This window comes from Rattus norvegicus, chromosome 7 (genome assembly GCF_036323735.1).
Source record: "Rattus norvegicus strain BN/NHsdMcwi chromosome 7, GRCr8, whole genome shotgun sequence".
Taxonomy (NCBI): Eukaryota; Metazoa; Chordata; class Mammalia; order Rodentia; family Muridae; genus Rattus; species Rattus norvegicus.
Window position 1 is genome coordinate 44,730,696 of NC_086025.1, and position 17,781 is coordinate 44,748,476.

Here is a 17,781-nt window from a genome sequence, read left to right on the forward strand (position 1 = left end):
GTTGGCAGATGAGTGAGTGAAAACGTGACTGAAAGTGAATAGGCCGGACAGAGGTGGCCAATGTCTTAACATTCACGGGTACTTCATAAAGGCGACCTCTTACTAACCAGAACAAATTCCGCTCACATAATTTCTAATGAGATCATTCACTGTTGTAATGAACAGGATTGATGCTGTTGATATAGCCCAGCGGCAGAGTTTTTGCTTAGCACACAGAAGACTCTGGGTTCAATTCCCAGCACAAGATAAGAGAAGAAAAACGAGAAAATGTGTGTTATGGTAGGTTATAAATTTCTGTGTGAATGGTATCAGTAAAAGAGCTTCAAACAGATTTAAATACCGATCATAAAACAGGCTGCAATGGTAACATGAAATTCTGCAGGGATTAGATTTTGAAAAAATTTTTTACATAGTACAAGTACATAAATATATTATCTATATAAAACAAGGGCGTTGAGTGTCTAGTATGTCAGAAAAGGAAAGGCCATATGTGAAGAGGTAGCTATATAAAAATACAGTTGCCGCTGATACGGTCTCTTCTCTGGTAGTTCTGGATTAAGAAGAAAATGAAGAGGCATGAGAAACATGAGAAACAGCTCTCAGAGCCCTAGCATCTACATGAATAGCCGGGCATGGTGACATATTTCTGTAAAGCCAATACTGTGGCAGTGGGCAGGCAGAGTCAGAGACAAGTGGACCACTGAAGCTCATTGGCTAACCAGCCTAAACAAGTTGATACACTTTAGGTTCAGCGTGAGTCTTTGTCTGGAAATATAAACATGACAACCAATCAAAGAAAGACTGTTAGCATTGACCACTGGCCATTTTGTATACTCACCTACTGTGAACCTGGGCACATAGTGCACACAAATCTGTACATAGTTACAGGAACCACATATAACACACACACACACACACACACACACACACACACACACACACACACACACCAAGAAGACTTAGGACTCAGAGACGAATGTTATGAAAACTGATATCTTAAATTATATAGTTTCTTCACATAAAGAAAACCCAGTACTCTAGTAATTTCTTCTTTTTCCTATTTAGGTTTCATCCTGTGAGTTTGATGTTAATTGTTTGACATATCCTGTGATCACCTGATTCAAAACGAGACAGTAACATGTACACCACTGTGCATGCATCAAATTGAAACATTCATAAAGCAATATAAAAGCATGATCAAATGTATATCTATGTGAATAAGGGATAATTCAATAGCTAATTTTACTTTATACATTTAAGTCAGTCATATTTTATACCACATTCACTTCTCTTCTTTATTTTTACCCTTTCAATTTTCAGATCCCTGATGGTCCAGTCGATCTGAATGTCCTCCATAAGCTTTGTAATTACTATGTCTCCAAAGACTGTCACTGGCTTGTTGTCCTCTGGCCAATACTGATGGCATCTGATCTGCATCCAGAGAAAATCAGCAGTCATGAGCCGTTGTAATGCTGTTCCTTACAATCATCAATGCTACTAAGTCAAGGCTGCATAATACACAGATTTATTTGATCACCTACACACAGCACTAGCTAGAATATTCACAAATATTAACATAAACATAAAACAGCAAATTGTTGAAGATATATCATATAACTCACCCGTCCTTTCTCAAAACACTGTGTGAGCATTACTAATGTTTTCGTTCTGGTTTCCCAAACCATTCTCCAAAAATCTCCGACTGTCCCTGGCAATGGGCCTTGGGTAGCAATAAACTCATTTGGACATAAGTATCCCTAGAAGGATATAATTCCACACAGCATCATTATTTATATCCAAGTAGCACAATTTTACTTTTGAGCAATACTAGATATATGTTAGTTGTAAAATGACTTGATTACTTAAAAATATTATTTACCTTTGAATGGTGAAAAATCTTAAATATTCCAACATTTGAATATGAGCTAGAAACCCCCAATCTGTAGTGCTAGGCTTTTGAGAATAGACTGCCTACAGGGCATTAATAAACAGATGAATGAAATAATGTCTCCAGAGGATTAAGAGGAAGACTTATAGATAAGGGAATTGGTATGGAAAGTCAGTCATTTGAATTCACTATATTAAACTTGAATTATTAGATATTCAAGTTGAAATGTCATAAACTAGACATACACAGTTGGGGGTAAGGAAGAAGTAAGTTCCAAGTAGACGATAATATGGCATAAAGTCATCTGAATGGATGAGAGCATCGGGAATGTGAGTTTAGGAGGAGACGGTAAATTCAAGGATTATGATCTTGGCCCTTTCCATTCCAAAGCTTGCAGACCAAGGTGATGAGAGACAATTGGTGTGCAACAGATGAGAGTCAGAACTTCCGACAGACTTAACGACGTTAAGTGCTGACGTTAGTACAAGTTTCCCGAGTAGTTAGCCGGTGATCTCATGAACAGTGGGGTTTTGTTGTTTTTGTTTGTTTGTTTGAGCCTCCATGGCATCAAGCACAATTTGAATAGTCTGGATAGCTATGGAAAAGAATAGAAGGTGAGCACACAGTGGAAGACTGGGGTGCGAACGGAGCACAGCCCTACCAGGAACGTTGGTTATAATGGTGTGGGTGTGTCAACCCTGCACTTGAGGTGTGGAGGCAGGAGGATCAGGAGTTACCTCAGTTACCCAGTGAGTTCCAGGTCCTCCTAATATACTAGAAACACTGTTTCCAAACAAAAAAGAGGAGGATATGAAGGCTGGAAAGATGCCTCAACAGTTAAGAGAGCATTTTAATCTTCCATAGTGCCTGAGTGTAGTTTCTAACACCCACCTCAGACTGCTCACGAGCACCTACGCCTCAAGCTCCAAGCTATTCTCCACCCCTGCAGGCTGCCACGGGCAGCCACCCCAACACAGGCATGCATATAAGTATGTATGGACATACAATTAAAAAGTTCAAGAATCTCTATAGAATGGACATGGAGATAATGAGAAAGTTATAATATGATATTTCTTTTGTAAGATGAGGGGGGTCACAGTATGCTTGATGTCTCAAAGAATAACATTAGTGGGGCGAACCGAAGAAAGAAAATTCTCAGCCTATGCTCTTAGAGATGAGGGATGGGCTAATTAGAGACTAGGACAGTTTATCTCGACCCCGGAAAAAGGAATGAGTCTATAGATGCGGGTGAGGATCCACTGGCAGGCAGCCGTTTCATTGTGCCCATTGAATCGGTGAGATTGCACAAACGTCTGATTCAGGTGGACACGTAGGGCAGGCTTTGGAGCTGAGAAAAAGAAGGAAATAATCCTGAGAGCAAAGACTTGAATGGGTTAGGGCATGATTGAAAGCCTCTGGTTAGTAAATCCGAGTTTAAAGTGGAGTGGGCATGACCGCTTCCCCAATCCTATCTAGTGGAGTTGAAAATTCACACCGAGTTTTCTATAAACAAGATGGGATATCTATCAAGTATACAGACTGAGAGTAGAAAAAACTTCATTAAAGAGATAGAAGATGGAAGGAACAAAACAATGGAATCTGATGTATAAACTTCGGAAGAAGGTGAAGCGTTGGTTGGAATGGAAAAGACTGAAATCCCGATAAGATTTATGGGTTAGAGGTTACAGTAGAGAGGGGGAACTGTCAAGTTCCAGTGAGCTGGGAAGAAAGATTTGGAAGACCGTGGAGAGGCTGCATTGCAGGTCGTGAACAGGTCTGTGCTGTGAACATTGCGATGATGTCAACCAGAGGGCAAGCCATGGGAGAGATCAAGAAAATAATGAGTGTGGCAGTAAATCAACATTCAAAATGGATTTTGACATCACCAAGAGTCAGGGCAGAGGTAGTGTTGGGAAAGCATCAGTAGCCCTGAGGTTAAATCTAAGGATCTTAGAGGTAGCAGTTAAAACAAAAAGAGAAGCGGATAGTGTGTACTATCCTTGATATCATGCACTCAAGTTAGTAGATTCACTGAGAAGGGAGAGACTCAGGCAGTGAGGAAGGAGGCAGCTTTCTCCTTTATGTTTAGTGACTGTGAGAGAGGATGTGTGAGTTAGGTTTGGAAGGAGGCATCTTTAGTGGGAATGAGGATGGATACTAATTAATATTACACACCGTGAACTATACACCATCCTGTCACAGCTCAATCACAAATACATAAAAATGTTATCATCACTTCCAAAGTTTTAGCAAGTATTTACAAAAAGAAAGCCACACTAAACCACCCACATTTTACTGGATGGTAAATCTGCTTTGTCTGCCATGTTTTTGTTGTTGGTCTTTCTTTTTACTTTTGCTGTTTCTTTTTCTTTTTGTCAAAGAGCAGACTTAATTAATTTTTAAAAAAAATGTGTTAGAGTGGGCAAAGGTCTGTGGTGGGCGCTCCGTGAAGGTGTTCTGATCACCTCTCTCACTCCGGGGATGAGTTTTCAATGTATATGTCTTACTTTTTAATTCTCTATTGACACACCAAATATACAGCCCCACTTGCTCTTTGCTTTTCAGATAGAGAAGACAAGCTCCCCCTTTTTTTGGTTAAGGCAACTCAGTTAAGGAATGCTAAGGAGATGCGAAATGCTGCCCAATGGGGAATGCTGGAGACAGGTCCTTCGTATTTTATTAGCGTTGCGGAAACATGCTGCTTCTTTTTACTACTTTAGCTGCTAGTTTTAAGAACTGGCATATAAACTTCACTTCCTCTGAGAAGAGACCTATTAGCTAGAAAGCTTTCCCCAAACTGGAATACACGGTTTAACTGGTTTTAACAATGTATAATAATTGGGAAAAATAAAGTCAAAGTTCGGTCCGTGGGGTTCATCATCATCATTGACTGTACATGGTAGGTTCCATGGCTGCCCTTGAGTTAGTTCCTAAGATCTGCCTGGGGTTACTAACCAAGACGTATAAAGGGGACTATAAGCAAACACCCACTGCAGCAGAAGTAAAGTGCCTTCATTAGGTGCTTCTGATGTGATTAGGTGCTTGCCCACATTAACTTCTTTAAACCTGCAGCAGCCTTTAGCAAAGTGTTTTTAAAGATTCATTACTGTAATTATTTCCATCCCTAATGTCCCCTCCAGTCCTGGCCCCTTCTTGCTGAGTTCTTTCCCCCTTCCTCCTCCTCTTCACCTCTGAGAGGGTATTCCTACTTCTCCTCACCCCAGGTATCCTCCTTGCCTGGGGCATCAAGTCGCTGTAGGATTAGGCACACCCTCTCCCACTGAGGCCAGAGAAGGCAGTCCTCAGTTACATATGTACTTGGAGGGCCATGGTACCAGCCTGTGTTTGCTCTTTGGTTGGTGGCTCAGTCTCTGGGAGCTCCCAGGGGTCCAGGTTAGGTGACACTGTGAGTCTTCCTTTGTGGTTGTCCTTTTTGTTCCTAATTTATAAATACAGAATTTCGGAGTGCCTAGGGTCACAGACATAGAAGGACAGAGAAAGGAGGCCCACCCAATTCTGAAGTCCATGTGCAACACTCCCACCTATGTTGTTAGAAGAATCTGTTTGCTCACTGTATGCGAAGTCCCAGACATTGTAGAACATATCAAAAAAGGAATTTAACTATTGCCAACAAAGCGGTATTTCCTTTTTCTTTTTTCTTTTTCTATATTTTTTTTTGTTTTTTTTTTTTTTTTTCCGGAGCTGGGGACCGAACCCAGGGCCTTGCGCTTCCTAGGCAAGCGCTCTACCACTGAGCTAAATCCCCAACCAGGTATTTCCTTTTTCAATTCCAAATTCACAATTATTTAATCCTTCTTAGTAACTCCAAACATATGATGCTATGGTTAACAATACACACAAATGCAAGTGTGGATTCAAAGCTGTGGAGAGAACATTCCTGGTTTCCATGACTGGCAGCAGATCTTTCCTATTGTCCATAGAGTCTCATTTTACCATTGGTCCCACTGAACTGTTTCTAGATATATTGGTACAATTAGCTGCCTGGGAGGCTGCAACCTCTCATCGCCTTCTGTTCTCACAGTCCACCCTTTATCAAAATTTTATGACCTGTCACTAAGTCCTGGAAAAAAAAACACAATTCTCCAGCCTGTCTCAGGACAGAGGAACCTGGATATGTACTGTTACGTGAGTTCAGTGATAGATCCTGGTTTTAAATAACTCCTAAATGTCACCTGCTCCTCCCTTTCCTTTCCTGGAGCCTGCTTTTCTTCACATAGACAAATTATTTTGCTACCTTTAGTTCTTTTCCCTTGGCTCCCAGATCCAAAGAACTGACATTAAAGCTACTCTGGCCTCTGTCTCTTACTCTTCAGGATGCTTCATCAGCTCTCCCCCATAGGAAGAACAACAATATCAACCAACGAGATCCCCCAGAACTCCCAGGGACTAAACCACCAACCAAAGAGTACACATGGAGGGACCCATGGCTCCAGCCGCACATGTAGCAGAGGATGGCCTTGTCTGGTATCAAGGGGATAAGAGGCCCTTGGTCCTATGAAGGCTCAATGCCCCAGTGTAAGGGAATGCCAGGGTGTGGAGGTAAGAGTGGGTGGGTTGGTGGAGGAGCACCCTCATAGAAGCAGAGGGAGGGGAAATGGGATAGGGGGTTTCCGGAGGGGAAACCAGGAAAGGGGATAACATTTGAAATGTAAATAAATTAAAAAAAAGAAAATATAAAAATAATTCTGAAGTATCACATGTTTTCTGAGGTAAAGGAAGCCCCAATTTGGAGGTAGAGAAGTGAAAAAATATCATGGTATCATTGCTAGGCATTTTCCCTTTGTCCCTGGCATCTCCAGTAAAGGATGTTTTCCTGACAAGTATTAGCAATGCAATACACTTGCACAATACACATGCAAGCCTGCTTTCTCACGAACTTCCTTCACCTGTTCCAGCTTGCTACGTAAGTCACAGGAATTCTTTTTCAGGATTTCATATATTTTAACCTTTTTATAACAGAATACATGTTCCAATAAACTAGGCTTCCTATTTAAGTAAAAGATTGCTTAAACCATCTTTTCTTAAGATATGTATTTGTTTTACATATGTAAAAACTTTGTCTGAATGCATATAAATGCACAATGTGCATGCCCGGTGCCCTCCCATCTCAGAGGAGACTGTCAGATTGTTGTGAGCCACCATGTGCGTGCTGGAACAGAGCCTGAGTCTTCTGCAAGAACACAGGCGCTCTTCACCACTGAGCCATACTTGAAACCATCTTATCCCGGGCTAATACTTGTCTATTGACAACTGTAATATTTAGAGAGAACACTAGCATTTCATTAATATTACTTTGTTATGTCATCTGTATGTTTCTGTCATGCTTAGTAGAACTCCCTGGTTTCCTGTGGGGCAGTGGGCCCCTTCCACAGCCCGCCACCCCACAGTTTCCTTTTTTTATACTTGTCTTTTGAATTCAAACTAGATTCTTCTCTCATACAACACATCCCAATCGCAATCTTCCCTTCCTCCATTCCTGTCAGCTCTGCCCCCGGAACTTCCCATCCACTCCTCCTCCATTTCAGAAAGGAGCAGGCCTCCAAGAGACAACAACCAAATATGACAGAGAAAGATACAAACATACAAAGCAGAAGGCCTCATTCAGAGGCTATACAAGGCAACCCAATAAGAGGAAAAGTTTCCTAAGAATATGCAAAAGAGTCAGAGACACACCTCTGTTAGAAGTCCCACAAAGACACCAAGCTAACAGCCATAACATATGCACAGATGACCTGGGACAGAGTCGTGCAGGCCTGCGCTTGTCACTTTAATCTCTGTGAGCCTACCTTATGTCCTCTTCTAACATTGTCCCATATTTGAAATAACATTACGGAAAATGAGGTATTGATTTGGATCTATTTATTGGCAAGTTGAAAATAACATGACAACTTAGCTTTGTCCTACTCTATAACACTGAAAGACATTTGATCACTAAAACAGTGGTTAGATTTAAAAATCTAGATGTCTGGGTATTATTGCATAAGGTGAGACCTCAGCAGGCTATAGGGCTCAGTATACAGTTGAAATCAATAAGCATAAAATTTCAGTATACTATTTAGAGAAGTTCATATCACAAGGACTCAATCATTTGATAAATGAATAAAACCTTACAATGGTATATTCACATGGTCATTTGAATAGAGACCTAAAGGTCTTACATCTTATCTAGTGAGTGAAATCCATATCTTCTCTGGGCCTTCCCTTAAATGCTATGTAGAGAAGTCTTCACTCCTCCATTATTTAGTCCCTTGACAGTAAGACCCAACATATGATTGTAAATTTAGAGTTAATATTGACCAATAAGGAATTACTATATAACCTACACATACACCACTTCACAACAGCTTAGACACAAAAATTATAGTACAGTTATGTTTGATGTAAGAAAATGAACTAATCATGGAAGAACCTTGAATAAACTGAAATAAATCAAAGGAAAACATCTAAGAATAGGAAGATAATGTAAAACTGGAGAGTGTGGGAAACAGTGGAACTCTTCCAGTATCTGTGGGCTCATGAGAGAATGATGATTGAAACCATCATGTCAACTGAAGCCTGTAGGAAAAAGCATAAAGGGACTACCTCGAAATCGCATAACAGAGTTGTTTAGAGATGAAGTCATCTCCCTTGGGAGAAAATTAATGAATTGAGCCTGGAGATACTAACAATTAACTTCCAATGGTATTCAGACAACATTCCGAGGTGAACCTCTCATTAAAGGACCAAATGTGCTCTTCCCACTCTCAAAAGGTAAGAATGCGCCAGCCAAGCTGGGGTCCTTGATAAATAGAGATTTCTGCGTACCCAACCTGGTGAAGACTATTGTAAAAAATACCATTGTAAGAAAAAGGGACAGAGGACAAACTGGCTTCATTCTGTTTTCCGTCTGACTCCGTAGGAATTTTATCACCCCTGATATGCAAGAGACTACACAGAGTGCATCACAATTGTCTTTATGTTGATCCACTTGTGTCGATGGAGGCTACACGGAATATACACATTACATCATTCTTTGATGGACTCGATGTCTCAAAGGGAAAGGTACATGACAAGTTTCTACACTCTATGAGCACGGCTGTCAGTTTGACTGATGTTCCATTGACAGAGAGATTAGCTGACCTTTTTGTTCGGAGAGTATATTAACAAAGCATGTAAAATGATGCAAAGATGGGGTATGGTAAGAGGGAGAAATCTTCTGCCTGCTCAAACCAGTGAAATAAATAATCAAAAGCCTGTATATTGCCATCTCTGAAATAATATGTGCATCAGGTTGCTATTGGGAAAACATCATTTTCCATTCCATAGTGTTTTAATGAATTTTCTCTCCTAAGGATCTGAAATTTTTAGTCTTTATCCTGTATCAGAACATTTTATCTATGAAAATAGTAACTCACAGAGACATAGCTGGCATTAATGTAATCCGATCCCGGGAGGCTTACGTCGGCTATCAGCTTCACTCTGTTATTATTGTCTGAGGGGAAAATAAGAAATCATAATTGGGTTTCCAAATTCCCAAGACCTTTATACTATGAAAGGAATATAAAAGTTCACAATCTAATAATCTCAACTTATATATGAGTGTGACATTTAAAAAATTTCCCTCAGGTCCCAATGTTTTTATTATACAAAAATATCAATTAATAAGATCGTGGATATACTTATAAAATTCCTACACACATTATTTTAAAATTAACTATAAATGTTGTGCCACATTCTCTAATCAGAAACTTGTTTTTATTGGCTTAATTTTCTACGCAATCATAAATATATTTAGTTTGTGTTCTTAAGAAGACATACAGTATTTAATTATGACTTAAACGGGTCCTACTTGTTATTCAAAATTCTGAACAACATCAAAAAGCTGATAACATAGCTAGAAAACTGGAGTCGTACAACACAATGCCAGGAATAAAATTCCCAAACCTGCAGGTACATCCTCTGTATCTTGAAAGATACAATCTTTTCATATTTTCCCTTTAAAAATTGTATGCTAAGGCTAGAAGCATATTTTTGTCATACACAGTAAAATTTTCTTAGGTTACCAATTGTCACTGATGTAACAGTTTATTTAATATTTATTGTTGTATAACCAAATTTTGATTTTTTTTAAATTAGGGCTTCTGGATTTCATGTTATTTATTTCTGGTGTTCATATCTTTTACAAGTTCATCCATAGATTCTCCTGAAACTTCAATGAATTTTTCTAATTTACATTTCAGTATTTTGGTGTTTCTTGTACTCAGATTTCTTGCTTTTAAGGAAGCAAAGTGTAGGTTTATCTTTTATTATTTATTAAAGCCATTTAACAATATTCCATTCATTTCTCTTTTATTTAAAATATATCATATGCTAGGTTATCTATCTATTTAGGTACAGTTTTAAACCACTTATTCTCTCCCATTGTTTGCTTATTCTTTCTTTCCTATAACATTTCTAGCTATTCTTCTTCAGACTATTTTAAAGAAATATCATCACCGAGTAGCTACTCTGTGCCCAATGATGCTTTTCAGAAAGGAGTTCCAGAAAATTTCTTGGGGATTTCTACCAAATTAATTTTATACCTGAAAAGTCTACTGATAACTTTAAACACAGGAATCTCAAAATATCTTTGACTGAATGATTCCGAGGTTTGGGCTGGCTTGCGCAGCTAAGAGATCTGTACATGCTTCGTCTTTGACAGGCTCTGGGTTATGAGCAATTGGATAAGAAAATAAATAAGGCTTTGTTGTCTCCATGGAGGAAAATTAAGAAGAGGATTGGGTATGAATTTTTACACAGTCTTGAGTAAATCACTTAACTTCTCTGGTTGTTACTGGCCTCCGCTGTATGGTGCAGTTATCATATTTCTGCAAATCATTTATGTGTCAGTGAGACTGAGCTTTTTATGATTTGTCTAATGGCATTGTAGCTAGCCTTGTACTTCAGGAAGGGAAGCCATTGGGCTGCGACTCACTTGATACGATTGTTTATAATGAACTGAGTTAATAGCATGCTAAACTTTTTCTCATGGTATTTGGATATTAAGGTCACAGTGTCCTGTCAGACAGAGATTTGGAAATCACGTCTGCAAGCATTTGCTGCTAATTCTAGTATCCCAAAGCCCTGTAAACTAATATCTTCCAAAAGGCACTGTGATATTTGAAATTCTCCTTCTGACATTACTCAAGGGAAAAAAAACAACACTACTCAAAGTGGGCTCAAGTAAAACTCTAGTGACATATATTCATTCACTGCAAGGAAAGACACATTTTTCCAGTTTTATGTTTTGTGTGTAAGCCGAAAGGCAACACATAACCACAAAATCTTGTTTGCTCGCCTAGTATTTATGTAACTGTCTCTGGGTGGGCTTGTGTGTGAAGATATGCTGTCCTTCTTTCAGACATGGCTATGACATTACAAATGGACTTCTAGTGAGGGAAGGGGAATTCAGTGCCCCAGGAGGTATCATGGTCTTATCCACCCAGAAAGTTATCAGGATTTAGGAGGGAATGATCTATTGATTACACACCACGAGGGCTGAATGCTATCTGTGTTCTAGTACTGGATAAGGTTATTTAAGCGATTCCTTTACCTAATCTTCTAATGGCCGTAGGAGGAACAGACCAACAAATGGTTCGTTGGTGGTCACAAAAGAGAGACAGCCACAAAACACAATTACATCTCCAGAAGTTTTATTATTTTTATCTTAGCCTCAGTATGGAGGCTTGAGACATTTATAATCCTTGTTGTTTTGAGGTTGGACGTTTAGTACCATCAACCACTCTTGTCCCCTCTCATCACAAAAGTAATATGGATATGGACTGAATTTTCTTTCAGTCAAAATGGGAATAATTAACCAAGATCTCATTCCAAATGAATGAAACAATTGAAATTAAGAAGTCAAATTTCCATATTTTAAGTTTAAAACCTCTTAGAGATTAGTTAGACTTACTTAAGTTACATGTGTTGACACATTGCAAATCATTCCCAGTTGTATAATGCAACTAGAACTAAATGTTAATGAACTCATGGTAGTGGCCTTTTGATAAGAATATAATGTTTATTTACAATGAATGCTACTTCGATAAGTATGTTGCAAGTAGTCTGGAAGAAACAGTGCAAATTCATCTAGCAGCATGGGCGTGCCCACTTAAACTTAATTCAAGTTAATTTTTTTTAAGTTAGAAGGAAAAGCATGCTGAGAAAGGTTGTGACTTCAGACTATCAGTCACATTATATTTGTCACCCCATGGTTTTCTCATCTTGCTGCTGAAGTCATTCCTTATGATTCCTTTTGTAACAGAATGAATTTCCAGGAGTTAATGCTGTTTGTCCTTCTTTCTAGTCTACTTCCTGGGCGCTGCAAGGTTCTGTGGAACATAACTCTGGGACCATAATCCTGTAAATCTGGTTGCCTTTGTGGATAATTTATTCTCCAGGACCAGCTTGTGTTCTGTTTCTTCTGATTTAAATTATTTGTGCTATTATCGTCTCCTCTAAATTAGCACTTTTAAAGACCTGTAGAAATTTCCTTAATATGTTTATTTGTTTGTTTGTTTGTTTATTGAAGCACTAGGCTTATGCATGGTTGGAAATCTATCAATGAACCATAGTCCTAGATCTTTGTAAAAACCATTTAGAAATCAAGACAGGGTCTGACTAAGTTGCTTGGGTCTATCTCAAATTCCTTAGGTAAAGAAGAATGTTCTTGAACTTTCAGTGTGCATGCTCAAGCCTCCCAGTTACTTGAGATTATAAGGCTATATCACCCCGTGTCCCAATGTGTATTGGAACAAAGTTTCAGATCATCAAAATTCTCAATTTTTTTAAAATATAAAATGCATTGGATTAGAATTCCATCTACTGGGGGACATTCATTGAAAGACCACAACAGACATATTAGTAATACAGGATGGATATCAAATCTGCCTCTACAAGCCATCCTTAATATTTAAAACAATAACACTGCTTGTTTACTTGGATTGAAAGTGGAGTTGTCCTATAGCAAGGTGCACCTCTGCTTCTCTGCAGAAAAGAATTCCAGTCAACAGACATCGACTCTGATCATCAACTAGTATTTTGCAAGGCATTTTTTATGTTCCATAAGACTACTATTCTCTTAAGGAAAGTTAATACTCAAAGCTAAGTGTTAATTTCCCCTTTGTTTGAGACATGTTCTATAGGAAGATGTTAAAAGGGTTAGATTACAAAGCTAAAAAGCAGCTCGATCTACAGTTTCTTGCACCTGCGTAAATGAAACTTGGGTGAACAAACTGCAAACCATGTAAATTAAGTTCAGTAATTAAGAACAAAGCAAACGTGATACAACTTGAAAGTCACCATTAATGAAGTGTATTATTGTATTTCAATTAATGTGTAGGAAAACATTAAATAAATGCAAACCATTAACATGGTCACCATTTTTGAATACTTCATAATCAGACTGTAAATGAGAATTGCACATACATGGTTTTATGTTCGGAAAGCGATTCTTTGCTCTGTTCCAAGGGAGATCAGCATCAGTTGAGGAGAGATCTTGAAGAAATTTTGGTAATTCCTGTGGGGGGAAAAAGCATTGCAAAGTTTAACCATGGAAAATATTAAATTCTGCCTATTAAGACACAATTTCTTATCTGAATCCTTCATTTGTTTAGTTTGTGTACCTGTGTGTGTTCAAACATGTGTGTGCATCTACATCTTACAGGATAGAGGGCAACCTTTGGTGTAACATTTTCAGGTTCCATAGGCCAATTTTATTTTACTAAAATTCTTTAAATAAGCATCTCTCATAAAACTGAAGCTTGCAAGACTGAGGCTGGTCTGGTCAGTTAGCCTCGGGGTCCTCTCTCTGCCCACTATCCCAAGGTCGGGATTAGAAATACCTGCTACCATAGGCAGCTTTTTATAAGTTCTAGGTATCCACTTCAGGTTTTGATGCTTGCGAGGACAGTCTACTGAGCTATCATTTCAGCCATATTTTTTTAATTTATTTTTAATTTTGTGTATTTGGTACTGGGTATTGAACCCTGAGCCTTATGCTTAGCATGTAATTTCTATTGCAGAGATAGTCTCACAGGCCACATTTTTAAAATTTTTAATTAAAAATTCCTATCATAGATATAGGAACAAGGTCAAATGAGTAGTAAAGATTTTCCATAAATGTCACTGTAACTATTCTGAATGATTTTGGTCAGCTAGACTACGACTTTCCTTTGAGATAACTTCATTGAACTCCAGAGAGCACATGCTACCCATGGCTTCATCAGGTGCACACACTGTTCTTTAATATGTTAATACCCCTTTAGAGGGAAGAAGGGAGTTGAATGATTTATTTTTTGTTTTTTCTCCCCAGACAGTGTGATTTCATGCCTATTAATTGGCACAACCCTGGTCAGTTTGAGACGATGTCAAAGGTCAATATTGCACTCATTTGGCCTTGTTAAATTGATAATGGAATGCGAAGGTGCGATTTAGAATGATCAGACACAGAGGAAGGGCCAGGGAGATCTACTTTTGACATTTGAGAGAAAAACACTGCACTCTAATTTGCTCTTTCTCATGCAAACATCTTTAAGGGGGCCGGGGTGAGAACTTGTGTTGACGATTTTGTTGGGCCAATGATAACGACTCATGAGACTATTTCAGGTTATGTAAAGAAATTAAACCATGCTTTCCCATTTTAATGTGACTATAAATTATTTTTTATTCAAGAATTCTCTTCTCTCTATTCTTCTAGGAATAAAAAAGTCTGAACAGTTGCTCTCACATCAGGGGCGAGGTAGGCAACAACAAGGCTCAAAAATGGTAACAAAGTTAAGAGGCCCCCAAGTAACTTCCTTGTGTCAAGATTTTAGAAGCACAAAAAGAGACAAGAGGAAGACAGACCTGTTTGAAGTTGACTTGAAAATGATACAGTTTGGAATTATTCCACTTACAATTTCCTATTTATAGTTTCAAGAGAGTCTGGTTGTGTAAACCAACACTCAGTTTCCAGGCTGCTAGTTTGAATAGCATCATGATACTGGGTGGTCTTATTCCATTTAGAACATAGAGCCTTGGTGGGCTTCCCTAGGTAGTTCTTCCTGCTCCTGTTTGATATCGTCTCGTGGGAACAAAACGAGCCGATTGCTTGGCCTCCCAATGCCTTTCATTTTTCTCCCTCCCTGGAATACTTCCTCCTTATCTTCTCATTAGAATTCGGCTCATGCTACTGTTCATCTTAGACATCACAACTTTCATTAGTCTTTCCTAACGAGCATTTAGCGTTGATCCCTGCATCTTTAATGCACATCTCAATCATGACACAGTTGTCCTGTTTAAACCACGTCTCACCGCTCCAATTTTTACTCTAATCTGAATTTATACAGGGTAGAGATTATCAGTCTATAACTGATGTTTGTGCCAAGCACTTTTCACCCAATGAGTACCGATTTTAGTATTCTCAATTCAGTGAGGCAGATATCATCTTTTCCCAAATGAAGACGTTGAGGTGCAGAGCGATTAGGTAATTTGTCTAAAGTCATTTAGCTTGTAAATGCTAACCTGATGAATACCAACGTTTCAAGCATTGTTTGCCATAGTATAAACCTTAATAAATAACAAAAAGGTATGAAAATACAACACGTTCTAAAAGATTAGCCAACTTTGTGCATCTAATATATGTTTATTATATATGACAATTTTGATTAAAAATTTAATAAAGCGTTAGGATAACAATGACTTGGGTTGGTTTTCTTGTTTGTTTGTATGTTTGTTTTTACAGAAGAACAACATGGCCTCTCAAAAAAAATTAAGCTAGAACTTTTCTTAATACATAAAAATATATTTGCTAAAACAGCTATCTACCTACTTGGGCATAAATAATTTGACTATGTTTGATCATATTCTAGAAAAATGACACGTTTTCTGATGAAAAATTGAAGTTTCTTTCTGTGTGAAAGCCGAGGGAACTTCACGGTTGCGTTGGTTTGGGAAGTCCCGTCCAGCATTACTTAAGAAGCATAACCAACTAGCAGCAGGACATCCATTCATCTTCTCACAGTTTTTGTTATTACTCCCTGAGAAACTGAAACTTTATAATCCTGAATCACTTAAGCCAATTGTGTGATTCGTTGTTTCAGGAGTTCACACACTAAGAAATTTATGAAAAAAAAAAAAACCAACAATGTAGAAATAGACTTCAGGATACAATATAAAACAAACTTTGTTTCACAATGTAAAATAACTACGCTATCTAGATAAGGTACTAGGAGCCTCAAAATAGATTGCAGATCTAAATTTTATGTCTCTACGTGGTTTCAATTTTAGCGATATGCTATACACAAATAATTGATAAGATATATCAAAAGAAATGTGATAAAATTGTTAACGGGTGAAATTATTTTCAACTTTAAAATAATTTAAACGATGAGGTCTTAGCTTTATATATCTCCATGTGAGATCAAGCATTCGTTTCATAATAAATTAGAAATAGACATTATTGAGTGCAGACATTACTTATCTGTACTGTGATGGGATCAGAAGTAGTAGTAATATTTGCAGTGTCTTTATATGTCAAACTCTGGTCCCTGATCATTTTATACCATGAATGTACACTAGCTAGCACTCATTATAGTCAAGAGTCAATGTACTTATGTGGAATCACATGTCTAAACCTAACACAATCATTTTAATATAAAACTACATTTCCAGCACCATCTAAATGCAAACTAATGAATCCATCACTGTGGATTTGCACCTCCATTAGAGTGCATGAGCAGGGAGCTGGGGCCAGACTGCCATCGCGGGGAGGCCTGAAGAAGACCACCTTGTCCTAACACAGTAGGTGAATACTCTGATCAGGTTGCCGCCAAGGCCACCCAGGGTAACATTACTATCTAAACAATCAACCTGGTAATTGGGTATTGATTATCAAGGCCAGAATCCTTCATGGCCTCGCATGCTTAAAATGGACATGAAATGTGACACAGGAAACTACCGGAGGTCCTGCAATGTTGTGACAACTGCTGGCAACATACCGAAAATTCCTCTTGAAACTTTAGGTTGCTGTTTGTGCAAAGCTCTTCAACGTGTTGCAGGAAGGATTTCTTGCTTATTGGCCTCCAAGCAAAGAAAGGCATTAAATGGAACCACGTTAGCTTGTATTCTTTCTCTTAAGAGAAAGCTTGGGCACTGACTACAAGGTTAACACTTAAGCAACTGTAAAACGCCCCTGCCACACAGTCCTTTAAAGTCACTCTGTCCTGTTTACAAAAGGAGTTCTCCCTCTTTAAGATCACTTTCTTTACGTTCATCGTAGAAAATTCTTTCATTTTTTTTTTCGGTGACTTTAAAGGAAAGATCGAGCATTTTAATGAACAAAAATTTTCAAGTAAATGTGAGGGCATGAAGTTATCATTGACTCCTAAAAGCACATTAATACTTCTTTGTCATACAGAAGAATGTTACACATTAGAAGGTTTTAGAAGATATAAAATATTGCAGTGACCTCATTCTCATAATGATATGGCTTTTAAGCCCCCAAGGAGTTTAAATATCCCCATATTACTTCCCAAGCTAAAATACAGACATGCAGGCTTCACCCCAGAGAGAGAGAAAGCATTTCTCCAGTTACCGTGTAATTAGTCATGCTTTTATGATTTATATCCAGCTTAAAGGTCTTTCCAACAAACGTACAGAGAGAGAGACACATATTAAAAGTCACTGAGTCAGTGAATGTAAAGTTGATACTCAAAAGAAGGGGGGAAAAAGTTCACAAACTTACTTGATGGATTTCCTATAACTAAGTAACCTGCAACAGAGACCGTGTTAGATGTATTGTGAGTGAGAGTAGACGACTCATCCTGAAAGAGTTCTAGATTAAAATCAGAAAATTGTAGTAAAATCGACAATGC

The 17,781-nt window shown here is 38.3% G+C and overlaps 1 protein-coding gene and 1 long non-coding RNA gene across 6 annotated transcripts in view; one reads left to right on the forward strand and one right to left on the reverse strand.

The window, feature by feature from the left end:
- Window positions 1-17,781, forward strand: part of LOC120093580 (uncharacterized) — a 201,325-nt gene that overhangs the window by 28,981 nt on the left and 154,563 nt on the right. The window contains exon 2 of one of the 5 annotated variants that reach the window (XR_005486917.2): window positions 8,808-8,950. The exons of the other annotated variants lie outside the window; for them this stretch is intronic. This is a non-coding gene — a long non-coding RNA (uncharacterized LOC120093580). The remainder of the gene's footprint in view (window positions 1-8,807; window positions 8,951-17,781) is intronic. 5 annotated transcript variants of the gene reach the window in all.
- Ptprq (protein tyrosine phosphatase, receptor type, Q) overlaps window positions 1-17,781 on the reverse strand; it is a 182,376-nt gene that overhangs the window by 9,780 nt on the left and 154,815 nt on the right. The window contains exons 36-41 of the mRNA NM_022925.2: window positions 17,652-17,678; window positions 16,906-16,987; window positions 13,355-13,445; window positions 9,304-9,380; window positions 1,623-1,757; window positions 1,306-1,431 (exon numbers count right to left, since the gene is read on the reverse strand). Coding sequence (NP_075214.2) covers window positions 1,306-1,431; window positions 1,623-1,757; window positions 9,304-9,380; window positions 13,355-13,445; window positions 16,906-16,987; window positions 17,652-17,678 — 538 coding nt within the window. The remainder of the gene's footprint in view (window positions 1-1,305; window positions 1,432-1,622; window positions 1,758-9,303; window positions 9,381-13,354; window positions 13,446-16,905; window positions 16,988-17,651; window positions 17,679-17,781) is intronic.